Source organism: Camelus ferus, chromosome 1 (genome assembly GCF_009834535.1).
Source record: "Camelus ferus isolate YT-003-E chromosome 1, BCGSAC_Cfer_1.0, whole genome shotgun sequence".
NCBI classification, from domain to species: Eukaryota; Metazoa; Chordata; class Mammalia; order Artiodactyla; family Camelidae; genus Camelus; species Camelus ferus.
In genome coordinates, this window is record NC_045696.1 from 57,274,926 (window position 1) to 57,290,658 (window position 15,733).

Consider the following 15,733-nt stretch of genomic DNA (forward strand, 5'->3'; position numbering starts at 1 on the left):
CAATTTTATTAAATAATCTCAAACTGTTTTCCAGAGACACTGTACCAAAGTACCATCTCCACAATCTATGTGTTTTTTTCATTTATTGAGATATAATTGACATACATCACTGTATAAGTTTAAAGTGTACACCATAATGATTTGACTTACATACACCATGAAAAGATCACAATGTTTAGAAAACATCCATCATCTCATATAAATACAACATTTAAAAAAATAGAAAAAAAATTCCTTGTGATAAGAACTCTTAGGATTTACTCTCAACAACTTTCATATATAATATACAGCAGTGTTAATTATATGTATCATGTTGTACACTATATGCCTAGCATTTATTTATCATATAACTGGAAGTTAGTACCTTTTGACTGCCTTCATACAAATGTCCCTCCCCCCACTCCTGCCTCTGGTAACCACAAATCTGATCTCTTTTTCTGAGTTTGTTTTTGAAATATAAATACCTACACCACTATGTTATTTTCTCTTATACAGCATGGTGATTTCATATTTCTATACATTTCAAAATGATCACTGTAACTCAAGTTACAATGTCATCATACAAAGATAATACATATTGACTATATTCCCCACACTGTACATTTCACATCCATGATTCATTTATTTGCAAGTGCAAATCTGTACCTCTTAATCTCCCTCATCTATTTCTTCCCTTCCCCCACCCCTAACCCTCTGGCAACCATCTGTTCTGTTTTTTAGATTCTACATATAAGTGAAATCATATAGTATTTGTCTTTCTCTGTCTCACTTTTTTCACTTAGCTAATTCCCTCTAGGTTCGATCACGCTGTTGCAAATGGCAAGATTTCCTTCTTTCTCATGGCTGAATAATATTTCATTGTACATAAATACACATTTTCTTTATCCATTCATCTACTGAATCTGTTGATGGGCATTTAGGTTGCTTCCATATCTTAATTATTATAAATAATGCTGCAATGAACCTAGGGGAGCATATATCTTTTTTGAATTAGTGTTTTTGTTTTCTTCAGATAAATATCCAAAGGGTAGAATCGCTGGATCATATGGCAGTTCTATTTTTAATTTTTTGAGGAATCTCCATCATGGCTGCAACCAACTGAAATTCCCACCAACAGTGCACAAAGGTTCCTTTTTCTCCACATCCTTTGTCAACACTTGTTATTTGCTGTTTGATAACAGCCATTCCAACAGATGTGAAGTGATACCTCATTACAGTTTTGATTTGTATCTCCCTGATCATTAGCGATGTTAAGCAACTTTTCACGTGCCTATCGGCCATCTGTATGTCTTCCTTGGAAAAATGTCTTATGTATTTAGATCCTCTGCCCATTTTTTAATCAGATTGTTTTTTTTTTTTTTTTGATGTTGATTTACATGAGCTTTTCACATTTCTTAGATTAATCATCCCTTATTGGAGACAGCATTTGCAAATATCTTCACTCATTTAGTACGCAGCCTTTTTGTTCTGTTGATAGTTTCCTTTCCTGTACAAAACCTTTTTAGTTTTATGTAGTCACATTTATTTTTGCTTTTGCTTCCCTTACCTGAGGAGACATACTGAAAAATTAAGACAGATATCAAAAAGTGTACTGCTTATGTTTTCTTCAAGAAGTTTTATGGTTTCAGATCTTACATTTAAGTCTTTAATCCATTTTAAATTTATTTGTGAGCATGGTGTGAGAGTAGTCCAGTTTTCCCAACACTGTTTATTGAAAAGGCTGTCTTTTCCCCATTGTATACTTTTGCCTCCTTTGTCATAGATTAATTGCCCATTTAAGTGTGGGTTTACTTCTGGGCTTTCTAATCTCTTCCATAGATCTATGTGTCTGTTTCTGTGACAGTACCATACTGTTTTGATTACTGTAGCTTTGAAATCAGGGAGTGGGATACCTCCAGGTTTGTTCTTCTTTCTCAAGATTGCTTTGGCTATTTGGGATCTTTTTTGTTTCCATACAAATTTTAGAATTATTTGTTCTAGTTCTGGAAAAAATGCCACTGGTATTTTGATAGGGATTGCTCTGAATCTATAGATTGCCTTGGGTAGTACGATCATTTTAACAATATTAATTCTTCCAATCCATGAACACAGTATATCTTTCCATCTGTTTGTGTTGCCTTCAATTTCTTTCATCAGCATCTTATAGTTTTCCAAGTACAAGTCTTCTACCTCCTTAGTTAGATTTATTTCTAGGATTTTTATTCTTTTTGACACAATTATAAATGAGATTTTCTTAATTCCTCTTTCTAGTAATTCATTGTTAGTGCATAGAAATGCAATAGATTTCTGTATATTAATGTTGTATCTTGCAACCTTACCAAATTGACTGATGAGTTCTAGTAGTTTTTTGGTGCTGTCTTTAGAATTTTCTATGTATAGTACCAGGTCATCTATAAATAGTGGCAGTTTTACTTCTTCCTTTCCAATTTGGATTCCTTTTATTTCTTTTTCTTGTCTGATTGCTGTAGCTAGGACTTCCAACAGTATACTGAATACAGATGGTGAGAGTAGGCATCCCATGTGTGTTTTATTGTTCCACATCTTTGTCACCACTTAGTGTTGTCAATATGTTAGCCTTTTTGGACAGTGTGTGGTAAATCTCTTTGAAGAGGTAACTTACATTTCCTTGATTACTAATGAGATTAAGCACCATTTCATGTTTTGGGACCATTTAGATACCCTCTTATGAATGCCTGTTCAAGTTCCTTGACCACTGATATTAGGCTGTATTTTTTTCTCATTGATTTGTAAAATATTTTTAATGTTTTGGATAATGACTTTCCTCTTTCATTAATTTTTGCTTTTGTCTTTATTGTTTTTTTTTTCCTTCTACTTTCTGTGGTATTATTTTACTATTCTTTTTCTTTTGAGTTCTTGAGATGGGTAAGTCATTAATTTTTCAATCTCTTTTCTTTAATAATATATACACTTTATACTATCAATTTCCCTTTAAAAACAACTCTAGCTGCATTTCAGATTTTGTGAGGAAGAAAAAGAGCTCCTAAAAACTCCCAGAGAAAAACCTGTAAATGTATACAAAGGATGAGGATCAGCATGGCACTGAATTTCTCAACAGTAACAAGAAAAATGAAGTAATATCTTGAAAACTGAAAGAAAAACACTTAAAATCTTGACTCTTATACCTGAAAAATCTATGAAATAACTATGTGGCATTTTTAGACATGCTAATTTTCAAAAAAAGTATATCCATAATAGCCTGTACATTGAAATAAAGTGGAATTTCCTGGAAGATATCACCACTAAAATGAGGAGGATAAATCAAGAAAAAGACATGTGATCACAAAAAAGTGGGCTCTGACTCAAGCAAAAAGCAATGGGAATGAATGATAATGATAGAAAGAGATCCCAAGATAACTGTTGTGCATCACATATATAGATTAACCACCTTTCTAAATTAGAACAACTCAGAAAGCTTTAAGATAAACTTCTTCAAGAAAATGAATTTGGTAGAATAGTAAATGCATTGGAACATATTGGGTAGATTTATACAAGTGGGGAAGAGGTGGGATAAATCAGTGATAAGCTCATAGAAAACCAAGCCATCAAACAAAAAAGATACTTACTAATTTCAGAGAAAATGATTCTAAAGTTATTTAGAAAGTAAAATTAATCATAATATATTCCATGGCATTTACATAGTTATAATAGTGTAACCTTGAATACTGATTTAAGCAAAATTAGGACATAGCTATATTTGGAGAATGGGAAGATAATGAGAAGACAGAGACTGGTGGTGTGGAGGAAGAGATCGGGTGGGGTGAGAAAAGAATATAAAAAAGAGCTAGATCATCTTTCATAGGAAGAAGTCCATATATAATGTGTAAAACTAAAAACTCAAGAAGCTGTATTTAGAGATATCACTGTAAGTACATTTTTTAAAAAGCCATAAGAGCTGAAAATAGTTGCCTCTACAAAGTAAAGGATAAAGAAATGCTACTTTTCATATTTAGCTTTGAGTGCTTAAATAAGATGTGTATATATTTGACAAATAGAAAAATTGGATTTTAAAAATCCTATCATAAAAGTGTGAGCAGTCAGAAATTTAAGAATGCTTTCAAAATAATCTAAAATCACTCTCAGTCTTAAGTACTTCTTTTGGAACAAAAATGAACTGCTGTACATGAGTTTATTCTACATAAGTATTACTCTCTTTTAATTTAACTCCTACTTACTATGCACTGTTGAAAAACACTTCTTCAACATCATCTGGAATCTCAGGAACTTAGTTATTTCAGGTACTCACCAAGATGCTGATTTCTGAGCAATATAGCAAATCTTGGTCAGCAAAAGTTCCAGCAGATACCCTCGGTGAGAGTCTCCCAGCATATGCAATTCATCCACAACCACCATTCCTAAAGAAATTTTCCAAATACTAAGTTTCACAAAATTTCAAATTCCAAGAAGAATTTTAAAAGACTCAGTACCTTATACCTTATACCGTATGTAGCTGTCATTCCAATACAGTTGCAGATGACATAAATTTCTAACCATAAAACAAAAATTAGATTCCACTTAATGGGCAATTATTTTCCAAGATATTTCAAGTATCAAGTGGTCTTACTACAATGTATTCTGGATCTAAAAATCAATGATTAGCTAACTCTGCCTCTCATTACTCAGGCACTTCTTAATTGGCAACCTTGTAGAAATACACATACAATGAGAATCAAAGACATCTATGACAATTATTCAGTGGGTTGACTTTTCTATGAGGAAAATAGCCAAAGCAACCATACTGATGTTAGCAAGTTGCTTACAAAAACAGCTTCAGATTAAGAAAAAAGAAATTATTTTAAGGGATGTTTTTGTTTGATTATGGTAGGCTAGTGACTCACCCTATTATAAAACGTAAGTGTGATCATAATTCCCTTCTCCCCTACTTGGAGAATTAAACCAGTCTATGCACTTGGAATAATGCTCAAGAATTACTGAACATTTATTATCAACCAAGACTTTTTTTTTTACTTTATTAAAACCACCAATGCCTTCTTTAAACACTTTCATAACATCATAGTTTCCATGTGTACTCACGTTCCCCCTACAAAAATCAAGCTCTTTCCGACTTTTCCTAATGATAATTGATGCTCCTTTTCCTCATCAGTAAGCTATTTTCAAATCATATTGTATGATGAGTTATTTCAACATTCATTCATTCAAAAAAATATAGTTACCTAGTGTGGCAGGTACTGCGCTAGGTATACTGGATGTTAACACTTCATCTGATACAACATTTAATGTGAAAATTCTGATACAAACTGATGAATGTGACTTCTCTCTCCAAGCTTTACAGAGCAGAGCCCATGTCTTAGTAAGCTTGATTTCAATCCCCACCCCTACCTTACCTTTACCATTTAAGTTTACCAGGATCATAATGAGTAGCTAACTGATATTCTTGCAGCTTCTATTGCTGCCACAATGGTTATTCTCTTCCTGTTGCTACCTCTACATAGTAGGCTTTCCTAAGTGATTAAAAAAAAAAAAAAAGGATTAAGATAGAAAAATTCCAAGCTCAGATACAGTGCCAGTTTCTGTAGTCCCTACCATTTCCCTACTAAACGACAGCCTCTGGGTCCAAGCCTAATCTAGATCCACTACCAGAATATGATAATAAATACATACATACACTAATTGCAGAGATGGCAGATGCTTCCTTCTATACCTGGTAAACTTTAGACAGGAAAGAAGCAATAAGAAATGACTTGAGGGCTCAAGCGATATAGATATCCTCTATGTTTTGTAAAGTGCAAAAACACAAGGAAGTAGAGTCAATACATCAGTAAGACGTAAAACCTTTTTTCACACAGTCTCTGACATTACAGATGCCAATTCTCACCTCCAGAAGTAGATGACAGACAACAGAATAAAACATGAGACATACTGAAATCACAAAGCGCCACTCCATTCTATCAAAAAATAGCAAAAGAAAGTATACGCTTATTTTCTCAGTTGCTTACCTAATAGATCCATCTTATTTTCCTCTATGAGGTGCTTGATCAGACCATTCGCTCTCTCAATTGTGCAGACAGCAATATCCAAAGAAGAGAAAGGCCTTGTTGGAGAGGTACTGCCCATATAACCATCCACTTTTATTCCTACTTCCTGAAACAGACTCTGAATTGAGTAAAAGGAATAATACAGGTAAAAACACTTGAAAATCATGAATTTTAAATTGGTTCCATCCCAGAACACAGACATAAGTATACAAAGACACTTATCAGATTACTGTTAGTTATTCCCAATAAAATAGCATACTTAATCAAATGAGTTCTAACAGCTCTTTATAGAATTAAAATTAGAGAAAAACTACCTTAAGCAGTAACATTTTTAATCTAATAAACCAGCAAGAACTAGCTCTTTAACATTAATATAACACTTTCAGAAACAAATTTATCCTTCATGAGGGAAATATTCTTATCCCACTAAAGATTAGTTTTTTATAGAACAGAAGAAAGATTTTCAAATGCAGTGGGGCTTTGATGTTAATTTCTTTTAACTTCAGTTTTAACTAACATACATTCTCAATAAAAAGGATCCTTTCATCATTTTGTTACTTTGCTTTAAGTTGAAAGGATGTTACCATGTAGGACCAGCTTTGTTGGCTCTTTGGCCTCTGAAATAACTACTAAAAAGATTTATAGAACCACTGAATTTTAGAGCTGTTCATTCAATAAAACGTTTCTGAATGTTTACTGAGTTAACCCGTAGTTAACCCCATAGTTTTATTTTACCAATGAAAAACTTGAGGCCCAGCAGATTATGTATCTGGCCTGAAGACATAGTTGGTGGCAAAACTGGGACTAGAACTCAGATTTTTTAGACTTCCAGTACAATAATCTTGCCATTCCAAAAGCACATTTTTTCACTGCAGGAATCAGAATGTGTTCTATTTAATGAAACATTACATTGGTAAAAATGCCTTAAAGACCAGTGAGTATCATACAAACATGAACTGTTATTCACTTTTGCAGGAGAATAGAACAGACCACAAGCCTGGAGCTTTACATAAGCACCGATGGATCTTATTCTTCATCCTCGAACATTCTCAAATGGCTCTCAATTAGGATGGGATATGCTTCCTTAAACACACATCCTTTCCATGCTTCAGTCTGGTCCTACTACTCAGTTAAGATGTTGACTATTAATTTGCACGTTTATATGCTAATTAAAGTATTCTCCCTATTTCCTAAGGAAAAGTTTTATAAATTTTTATACAGTTTTCACCAATTACTCCTTATTTGATGATCCTTTCTCCTTTATGCGGTAATAGAAAAGTTTCTCCTCATAAATGGTCAGCTGTTAAAGCTACACTGAGATGCAATAAAAAAAACTTTATTTTCCATTTGCTTTTACAATTCTATTTCAAATGAGTAAAGCCAAAGCTGCCAATAATAGGCCTTCCACCATTAAACTTAGTACAAGAACATTACCTGGAGATAGTATTTCTTCTCTTTTGCCACAGAGACAAAGGGTAAAATAAATAGAGCTTTCTTCCGCATTTCCAATACCCGCTTCAAAATAAGTAGTTCAGCAACAAGAGTCTTCCCAGCACTTGTAGGAGCTAAAACATGTTATTCCACAAGGTTATCACAAAAATATGTAATATCTGATACACTGCATTAATAAATGTTTTAGATCATATCCAGTAATTACATAGCCTAAGACTAACCTATCATTAAGGCCCCAACTAGCATCTGAAACCTTTATACCCTGAAAAGCCCCTGACTTTAAACCAACTTTCTAAATAATCTCGCACTCAAAACAGAGTATTAAACAAATCTTTTCATCATCAATAAATGATGAATACTATTGAATACCTAGCTTATACCTAAGGATCCTTTCCTTTAAGTACTAAGTGGTTAAAAGCCCTGATTTGAGGAAGGAGATAAACAGCTTTAAGATACTGTGATAGGAGCTATGATAGAAGTTGAGGGAGAAGAGTTGGAAGGAAGTTTATGAAAAGGAAACAGAAGTTTAAAGAAGGGAAGAAGAAAGAAATGCCAAACAGAAGAAACAGCATATGCAAAGGCCTAGAGGGAAGCCTGGTATATTCAGATGATAGTGAGTACTTTATTAAGTATGAAATATAAAGTACAAGTGGAGGACTGAAAAAAAGAGATATGAAAGTGCCACATGAAGAAGAGGTTTATAATTCCACCATGCAAGGAGTTTAGAATTTATCCTGAAAGCAATGTAGAGTGACTAGTGAGTTTTATGAACAGGAGGGACAAAATCATATTTGTACTTTATAGAGGCCACTTTGGTTGCAGAAGCAAAGTAGAAGCAGAGAGAAGATAAACTTGTTACAAAGCTACTGCATCATCTAGAAGAAAGATAACAGTAAACTAGGTAATGGAAGTAAGAGAGAGTAGTAGTCAGAATCAAGATATTTGAAGTAACAGACACTGGACTTGGCTGATTATTTACTGTGAGTTGGTGACCAGATTTATGAATGACACCCAAGTTTTTGTTTAAGCAACTGAACTGGTCAGGCCATTCTACCACTGCCACTAAATGCCACTAGTTAGCATTTACTGAGTCTTTCCTGTGGGCCAAAAAACTTTTCTAAGCTCACTCTTTTTTCTCTCTCCCCCCACCCCCACTACTTCCCTTCTGTCTCCCTTCTCTTTCCTCTCCCACTCCTCTCTCCCAAATAATTTGTCAGATTACACAACCAGTAAACAGCCTGAACTTACATCAGCTGATAGTGAATTCTCTAATTCTTACTGGCACCCATAATGAAATATCTGGATGACTCACAATTTCTGGAAAAACTGATACAAAGGAAGTGCACCTTACCAAGTGATTAGACTCTAAAATCAGTATACTGAGCACAGATGGTTAAAACTTACATGTCAAAGTTGCCCTTGAAAGCCCATATAAATCTTTTACAAAGTATATTACATATGGTTTTGTGTATACAATTCTGTATAAACTGGTCAATTTATAAGCATATAATATATAATATACAATATTCACACACTGAAAAGCAACTGAGATCAACTAGAGGTACAGCAGATTTACATCTCCCACTGCACACTCACTCTGAGACATTTGTTTGTTGAGAAGAATGGCTGGCACGTAGCTCTCTTTAAATTGTCAGGTTTTTGCCTTCCCCCTGCCTGAATGGAATTTAAGTAAGTATATATCTGATGGCATTTAGAATGATTGGAACCATTGAAAGCTTTTCCTAACAATATTAACAGAACTTCTTTGAGAATATTTTATCATTAAAGAAGTCAGTGAGATAATACTGACAATTCTTTCTTGGACAATGCAAAAACTAAAATTGAATTCTTTTGATTTGTGAAAGCTAGAATTATGCAACTTCATTAAAGGAATTTTTACCTAATCCTTAAAAAAAGTATATATATGATGAAACTCTTCATCTATTTTAAGACTTTCTCTAGTTACAAAGCACTGTCTCACCTACTTTACTTCAATATTCTTTACATTTATAATGCCTTAAAAATAGTAGGGAACTAAATCTGCACAAATTTGAATACCTGAATAGACTAAATTCTTCCCTTCCAGGACTCGTCCAAGCAAAAGGCACTCTGCCTGCCATTCAAACATCTTTTGTACACCAAAACTGTGATATTTCTCCAGAACCGCTGTAGGAAGTCCCCAGTTTGCTAATAGCAGCTTGTCTGTGTGATCGTCAGGAAATATTTGCTTGCATTCTCCTTTTAGGAAAAAAAGAAAAAAGGAATTGATAGTTGAATTTAGTTCCAATGTTAAGACTTCAGTAACTAGTTTTCCACTGTGTTTTGGAATCCATTTATGTTGGAAAGAGGCTTATTTAAAGTACATCCTGACAGAAAGCACAATCAACATAAGAAGTACTGGGCACTATTAGAAGTAAATCCCCTACAGGTGATGCGATTTGCCTAACTAGTACGTTGTTTCTGTAAATTAAGGTCGAAAGCCCCAGAAACTCCTTTAATATTAGTACCAGGCGGTCGCTGAATACGGGCTGAAAGCTCTCCCCTGTCAACGGAAAGTGACCTGCCGCACCAGACACGAGTCACAAACTGAGAAGGGGAGTAGAAGCCGAGTGGTCATGCAAGCGAGCCAGCCCCGCGCGGTGCGGGCACACCCCGACAAGCGGCCGGGCTGAGCTGCCCGCCTCGCCCGCCGCCCACGGAGCACCTGGGAGTACCTGCAGCTCTAGCTGGCCAGCGGCCGCGGTCCTTCAGGCTGCGTCCCAGGCCCGGGGGCGGGCTGAGCACCGGCCCCGAGGGGAGCAGGAGGCTGTCACTGCTGTCACCGCCGCTCCCCGAAAAGGAGTCTGAGCCCGATGCTGAACGTCGCCGTTTCCCACTCCAGCGCGTTAGATTCATCGCGAAATCTTCTCGGCCCTTCAGGGAAAGATACAGTCCCAGGGTCCTCCTGTTCGGGAGAAAACGGGCCTGCTGACAGATGCGGCCGCCATCTACCCGCCACAGTTTTCAAACTCCCGCCTCCCAGCCCGCCCCGGAATCACAGAGTTCTCAGTGGCGAGAGTAACCCGAGGACCATAGAGTCGTGGGGAAGGAGCGGCTCTCTTTGGTGTCTCAGACCTCCGGCCTCCCGTTTTAATTATTGGTTAGTGTAAGAGAAACAGAGTTAGACCTAAAATAAAAGGGGGAATAAAACAGACTCAGCATATGTAATCTCCAACTATAATCAGACTGGCTTAAGGTTTTTCCTTTTTGTCCATTTCTGGTTTGAATAGCAAGGTAATGCTAACTTCATAAAATGAGCTTCCGATAGTAGAATAGAGAAGGAGCTGTTTTTAACATATTGGTATTTTTAAAACAATTACTACAGGATATACGTGCAAAATATTATACAAGTAAAATTTAGGATTTCGAATGAAGCGTAATTTACTCTCCTGGTGTATGATGATAGGGCAGAGTCTGTTTTTGTACCCAAATTCTACTTTAGCCATCACGCACTGTGAAGAATATGTGATGGAGTCTTGGGGACTGCTGGCCGATACACCTCTCCGTAGTAAAAGGGTACTTAGAAGGGGTTCTGGATGTGCCTGAGTGATCATTCTGAGCCAAGAGCTCATTAATGGATCTGTGCTCTATCTTTTGGCAAGGGAGAATGAAATGAACTCTGGATTTAAACGGATGCCTGTTTATTACCTAGTTGCACAATTCGTTTCACCAAGCAAATCTAGTAAGCTAGAGGCCTGCCCTGAAGAGGTGGTGCTTTTCTATACAACTAAAAATCTCAAAAGGACCAGTCCAAAAAAGAAACTATGAAGTCTGGGAAACAGGAGAATCAACTCTCCTGTGAAAACCTACCTTGTTTAAAAAAAATTTTTGAACAATGTTCTAAAATTCCACAAGATGGAGACATTACTCCATGAAGGAATCATTTTTCTTAGTTACCTTTTATGCAGTCATTTGACTATTTATTGAGCATCTACTGTGTGCTAGGCACTGGGTGTATGGCAGGGAAATGGCATGAAATGGCTCTGGCTATCAAAGAGAAAGAGCCTAAAGAAGGAGACAGACATTAAACTAGTTAATTATTTGATAATTTTAAGTTGTACTAATGCTCAGGCAGAAAAGAACAGACTGCTCTTAAAGAAATAAAAGGGATCTTTTAGCCTGTAGTCATGGAAGAACTTTATGAGATGCAGTGTAGCAGGAGGGTCAAGAGTGCAGCTCTAAAGCCAGTCAGTCTGGTTTTGAAGACTTACTAGCTGTGTGATCTTGCTAAACCCTTTGTTCATCCTTTTCCTCATCTACATGATGAAAGTAATAATAGTAACAACCTATTTGGTTATTATGAACACTAAGTTGTCAATTTGTGTAAAGTGCTTAGAACAGTACCCCAACGTAAGAAGTACTATTCAGAGAAAATGATATATAAATATTCTAATATTGTTCCCAATCTAAATCCAGCATTTTAATGGGAAAAGAATAAGCTAAAGAAATATCTCTCACAAAGTTATTCTATTTTTATTAAGTGAAGAGAGAAAGTGAGAAAAATAATTAGGGAGAAATTGAAAGGAATGGTTTGTGTCATCCTACTAAAAAGATAGAAGATAACTTAAAATTTACAGTTTATTTCAAACATTCAATATAAATTTCTAATTTAAAAAACTCTTAGAAAATAGGAAAGAAAAGATTACTTCTCAAAAATATTTAATATTTTATGCTAATAGTTACCATAATAATTAATGCTAATACACCTGAAGTATTTCCCACCTGTTTTTTGTGTCTGAACTTGAGTTCCTTGGAATTATATCTGTTGTAATTCTTGGAGGTCTCCATTGAAGACCTTGAAAAAATTTTCACACGTAGTTTTGCTAGTTATCTGGGAGACGTACAAATTGTGACCTATTTTATTTATTTATTTTTTGTTTGGTTGGTTTTTTTGTTTGTATGTCCTGGGGGGGAGGTAATTTGGTTTATGTATTTATTTATTATTTTTTTAATTTAATAGAGGTACTGGAGATTGAACCCATGACCTCATGCATGCTAAGCATGCACTCTACCACTGGGCTATATGCTGGCCCCCTCCCCTGGCCTATTTTAACCATAGTCTCTGGGTTGGCTTTTCTTTAAAATATTGAAGTAGTAGAGTGATGTTAGACACCCAGAGCCATATTTGGACAGCTTCCATACTCACCATCTCAATCTTCAGATCAGAGATTTCTCTGCTTTACTTATTGCAGGGGATACCCTTTTGGGTTTTGGCATTATAGAGGGGATTTGAGGAGGGTAGTAATTAGGTTTATTTATTCATTCTAATGGAGGTCCAGGGGATTGAACCCAGGACCTCGTCCATGCTAAGCACAGACTCTACCACTGAGCTATACCTTCCCCCTATACAGGGGATTTTAGAGCTTATCTCCCATTCTGCTAGGAACCCCAGATTCCCATTCCCCAGAACATATAATCCATTAAAATCCACACTCTAGACCACCAGAGATCAGCATACATCACTATGGAAAACTTTGGTTCTAATGCTTCACTTACTCCTTTACTTAATCCTTTGATTATTTGACGTTTCTGTCTAACAATAAATTCTCTGATTTTACCAGTTTATCATAAATTTTAAAAGATGTATTTTTTATATAACATCCAGAATTTTAAGGAAAATGTACTGTGCTAGAAGTGGTTTTTTGTTTGGCCTAATATTGCTGAACACAGAAGTAAAGGAAACTCAACAACAATTAATGTACATTCAAAGATGTCACCTGAAACAGTTAGGTTCTACTGTATAGCACAAGGAACTATATTCATTACCTTGTAATAGCCTATAATGAAAAAGAATGTGAAAAGAAATATATATTTATGTATAACTGAATCACTATGCTGTATACCAGAAATTAACACATTGTAAACTGACTATACTTTAATAAAAAAGAAAAAAAAAGATGTCATCTGATTATTTTAGTAAGTTTGCACAAATAATGAAGAGCAGTTTATCCCTTGAAATTGCAGAAGTTATAAGAAAAAATGAAATTTACACAAACCAAATTTGTGAACTGCCAAAAACAATCTACTGAGACTGAATAAATTTTGTGCTTCTCAGGGGTGGAATGTATATTATGATAATTATAATTAACACTGCTCTATGTTATATATGAAAATTTTTAAAAGAGTAAATCCTTAGAGTCCTCATGACAAGAAAAAAATTTTTTTCTATTCCTCTAATTTTGTATTTATTTGAGATAATGGATGTTTACTGAACTTACTATGATAATTATTTCATGATAGATGTAAGTCAAATCATTATGCTGTACACTTGAAACATATAGTGCTGTATGTCAATTATATCTCAATAAAACTGGAAGAAAAAAGCAATAAACAAAAAAATGTGTACTTTTCACATGAGTGGAAGTGATTTGCAAAAAAAGAAACAGCTGGAAAATGTACTCGATCAGCAGTGTGGGATACAAGTGGTGCTGACTGAGTCTAATGTGCTCAGAATAAAGGAGCTGCCAATTAAGAGGATTTTGTGTTCGAAGTTCAGTGGTTCTCAACTGTTTAGTCTAGTGGCTTCACATAAGAATCCCCTGGGGAACTCTAAAAATATTATCCTACTCCTAGAGATGCTGACGAAATTGGTGTGTATAGATTCTAGGCACTGGTATCTCTTAAAAGCTCCCTAGGTGTTCCTACAATGCTGCTGGAATTGAGAACAACGGGTGTAATCCAAGGAAGGTGGACTTGAATTCAGGTGGCTTCAGTGAGAAAGTTTTAATAAGAGGCTGAAATTAACAAGGAAATCTGAAAAAGACTTATTTCTCCGCATTGACCCAAAGAATTAGTAGAAATAGCTTACACGGATGGGAATGGAAGCAAAATCAAAATACCTACAGAGGTCTAGGTTAAAACATCAGAAAGCCAATGTAAAGGTGGTAAAACTAAACAGTGAATGCCTGAACGAGACTAAGTTAATTGAGTATGTAAAAACACAAACCTGTAACTTCCAAATTCCAAAGTAGGTTGTTCTCCCACTTCTCACATGGCAATACCTGCTGACTGCCTGTGTAATAAACACCAAGCAAGGAAGGAAGACAGATAAGCACTAAGCCTGGGAATCTTATGTATCTATTTTACAGTAGAAATAGGCTTTGATTAGATGGGGAAAGGAGTGAGTACTTTGCCAGGGAAAAGTTACCAAAAGGAGCTCTGGGGCAACAATCTCCTGCTTGGTTTGGGGTGGGGGTCAGAGCACATCTAAGCAAGCACTCCGGGGCTGCCACTGGGGTCTTTGAGTGCATGGTTTTTAGAGCAGCTCTTAGGGATTCTGAGGATTTCTCTAGATGTTACTTTTTTTTCTTTGATCCCATCAATTCTACCCCTCTTCTTATTTAAACAAAATCTTCCCCAAATCAGCAGCAACAAACAGGAAAAATGTGTGGAGGATTTGCTTATAGCCAGCTGCTATGATGTAGGGTTGAGGACGCAGGTCTAGTCAAGGGTGAATTTGTGCTCCTGTCTTCTTTTTGCATTTTCTCATTGTCTCTTTCCCTAATTCTCTCTCCTCATTTTCACTTTAATTGCTTTTCTCCCCTTCCCTTTCTGTTTAGGTTTAATCACTATTATGATAGCACGCATAATATAATGAAAATTTTATTTTTAATACACTCAGAATCCTACATGGAAAGAATTCTTTTATTGTAGGGGGAACTTTACTCTTACCTGTAGTTCTCATGTTAATAAAATGGCATTAAAGTGACTCATTGGTGTCCTTAAGTGTAATTTTTATTATATATTAGACAATCTTTTGCATACGAATTGGTAAATAAATGCATATCAGGATTCTACCTCATTTCTTACTAAAATGGGACCAATTTAAAGGATCACATCTTCACTGCCCCTTTCTTTGGTGGCATGCAAATCCTGGGTTATGTCAGTGACAACCCTGACGGCAAGGACTTACAGAGTCTCCTCTCTTGTATCATTTCACGTGCAAGGGCAAAGCAAGAGTGTTTCTCTTGGTTCAATAGTGTCGTGAGTATCTCATTATCTTCCAGACTCAGAACATGTAGGAAAATTTCTAGAGGGTGTGACTTGGATTGGACCAGTTTCTAAGGCAAGAAGACATATAGCTGAAGTGTAGGTATTTTAGTTATTCAGGCTGCTGTAACAAAATACCATAGACTTGGTGACTTATAAACAACAAAATATTTTCTCATAGTTCTGGAGACTGGAAGCCTGAAATGAGGATGTCAGCATGTTTTATGTTTGTTTTTCAG

At 35.7% G+C, this 15,733-nt stretch overlaps 1 protein-coding gene across 5 annotated transcripts in view; it reads right to left on the minus strand.

The window, feature by feature from the left end:
• POLQ (DNA polymerase theta) overlaps positions 1 to 14,518 on the minus strand; it is a 95,937-nt gene extending 81,419 nt beyond the window's left edge. For 4 of the 5 annotated variants that reach the window (XR_004320080.1, XM_032480141.1, XM_032480134.1 and 1 more), the window contains exons 1-6: positions 14,452 to 14,518; positions 10,181 to 10,410; positions 9,525 to 9,704; positions 7,449 to 7,579; positions 5,976 to 6,132; positions 4,265 to 4,373 (exon numbers count right to left, since the gene is read on the minus strand). Coding sequence is in view for 4 of the 5 variants with exons in the window: in XM_032480141.1 (XP_032336032.1) it covers positions 4,265 to 4,373; positions 5,976 to 6,132; positions 7,449 to 7,579; positions 9,525 to 9,704; positions 10,181 to 10,361 (758 nt within the window). In the remaining variant the exon portion in view is untranslated. Of the gene's footprint in view, positions 1 to 4,264; positions 4,374 to 5,975; positions 6,133 to 7,448; positions 7,580 to 9,524; positions 9,705 to 10,180; positions 10,454 to 14,451 lie in introns of those variants that run through there. The other variant, XM_032480126.1, reaches the window with a different exon arrangement.
• Positions 14,519 to 15,733: the final 1,215 nt, after the last annotated feature.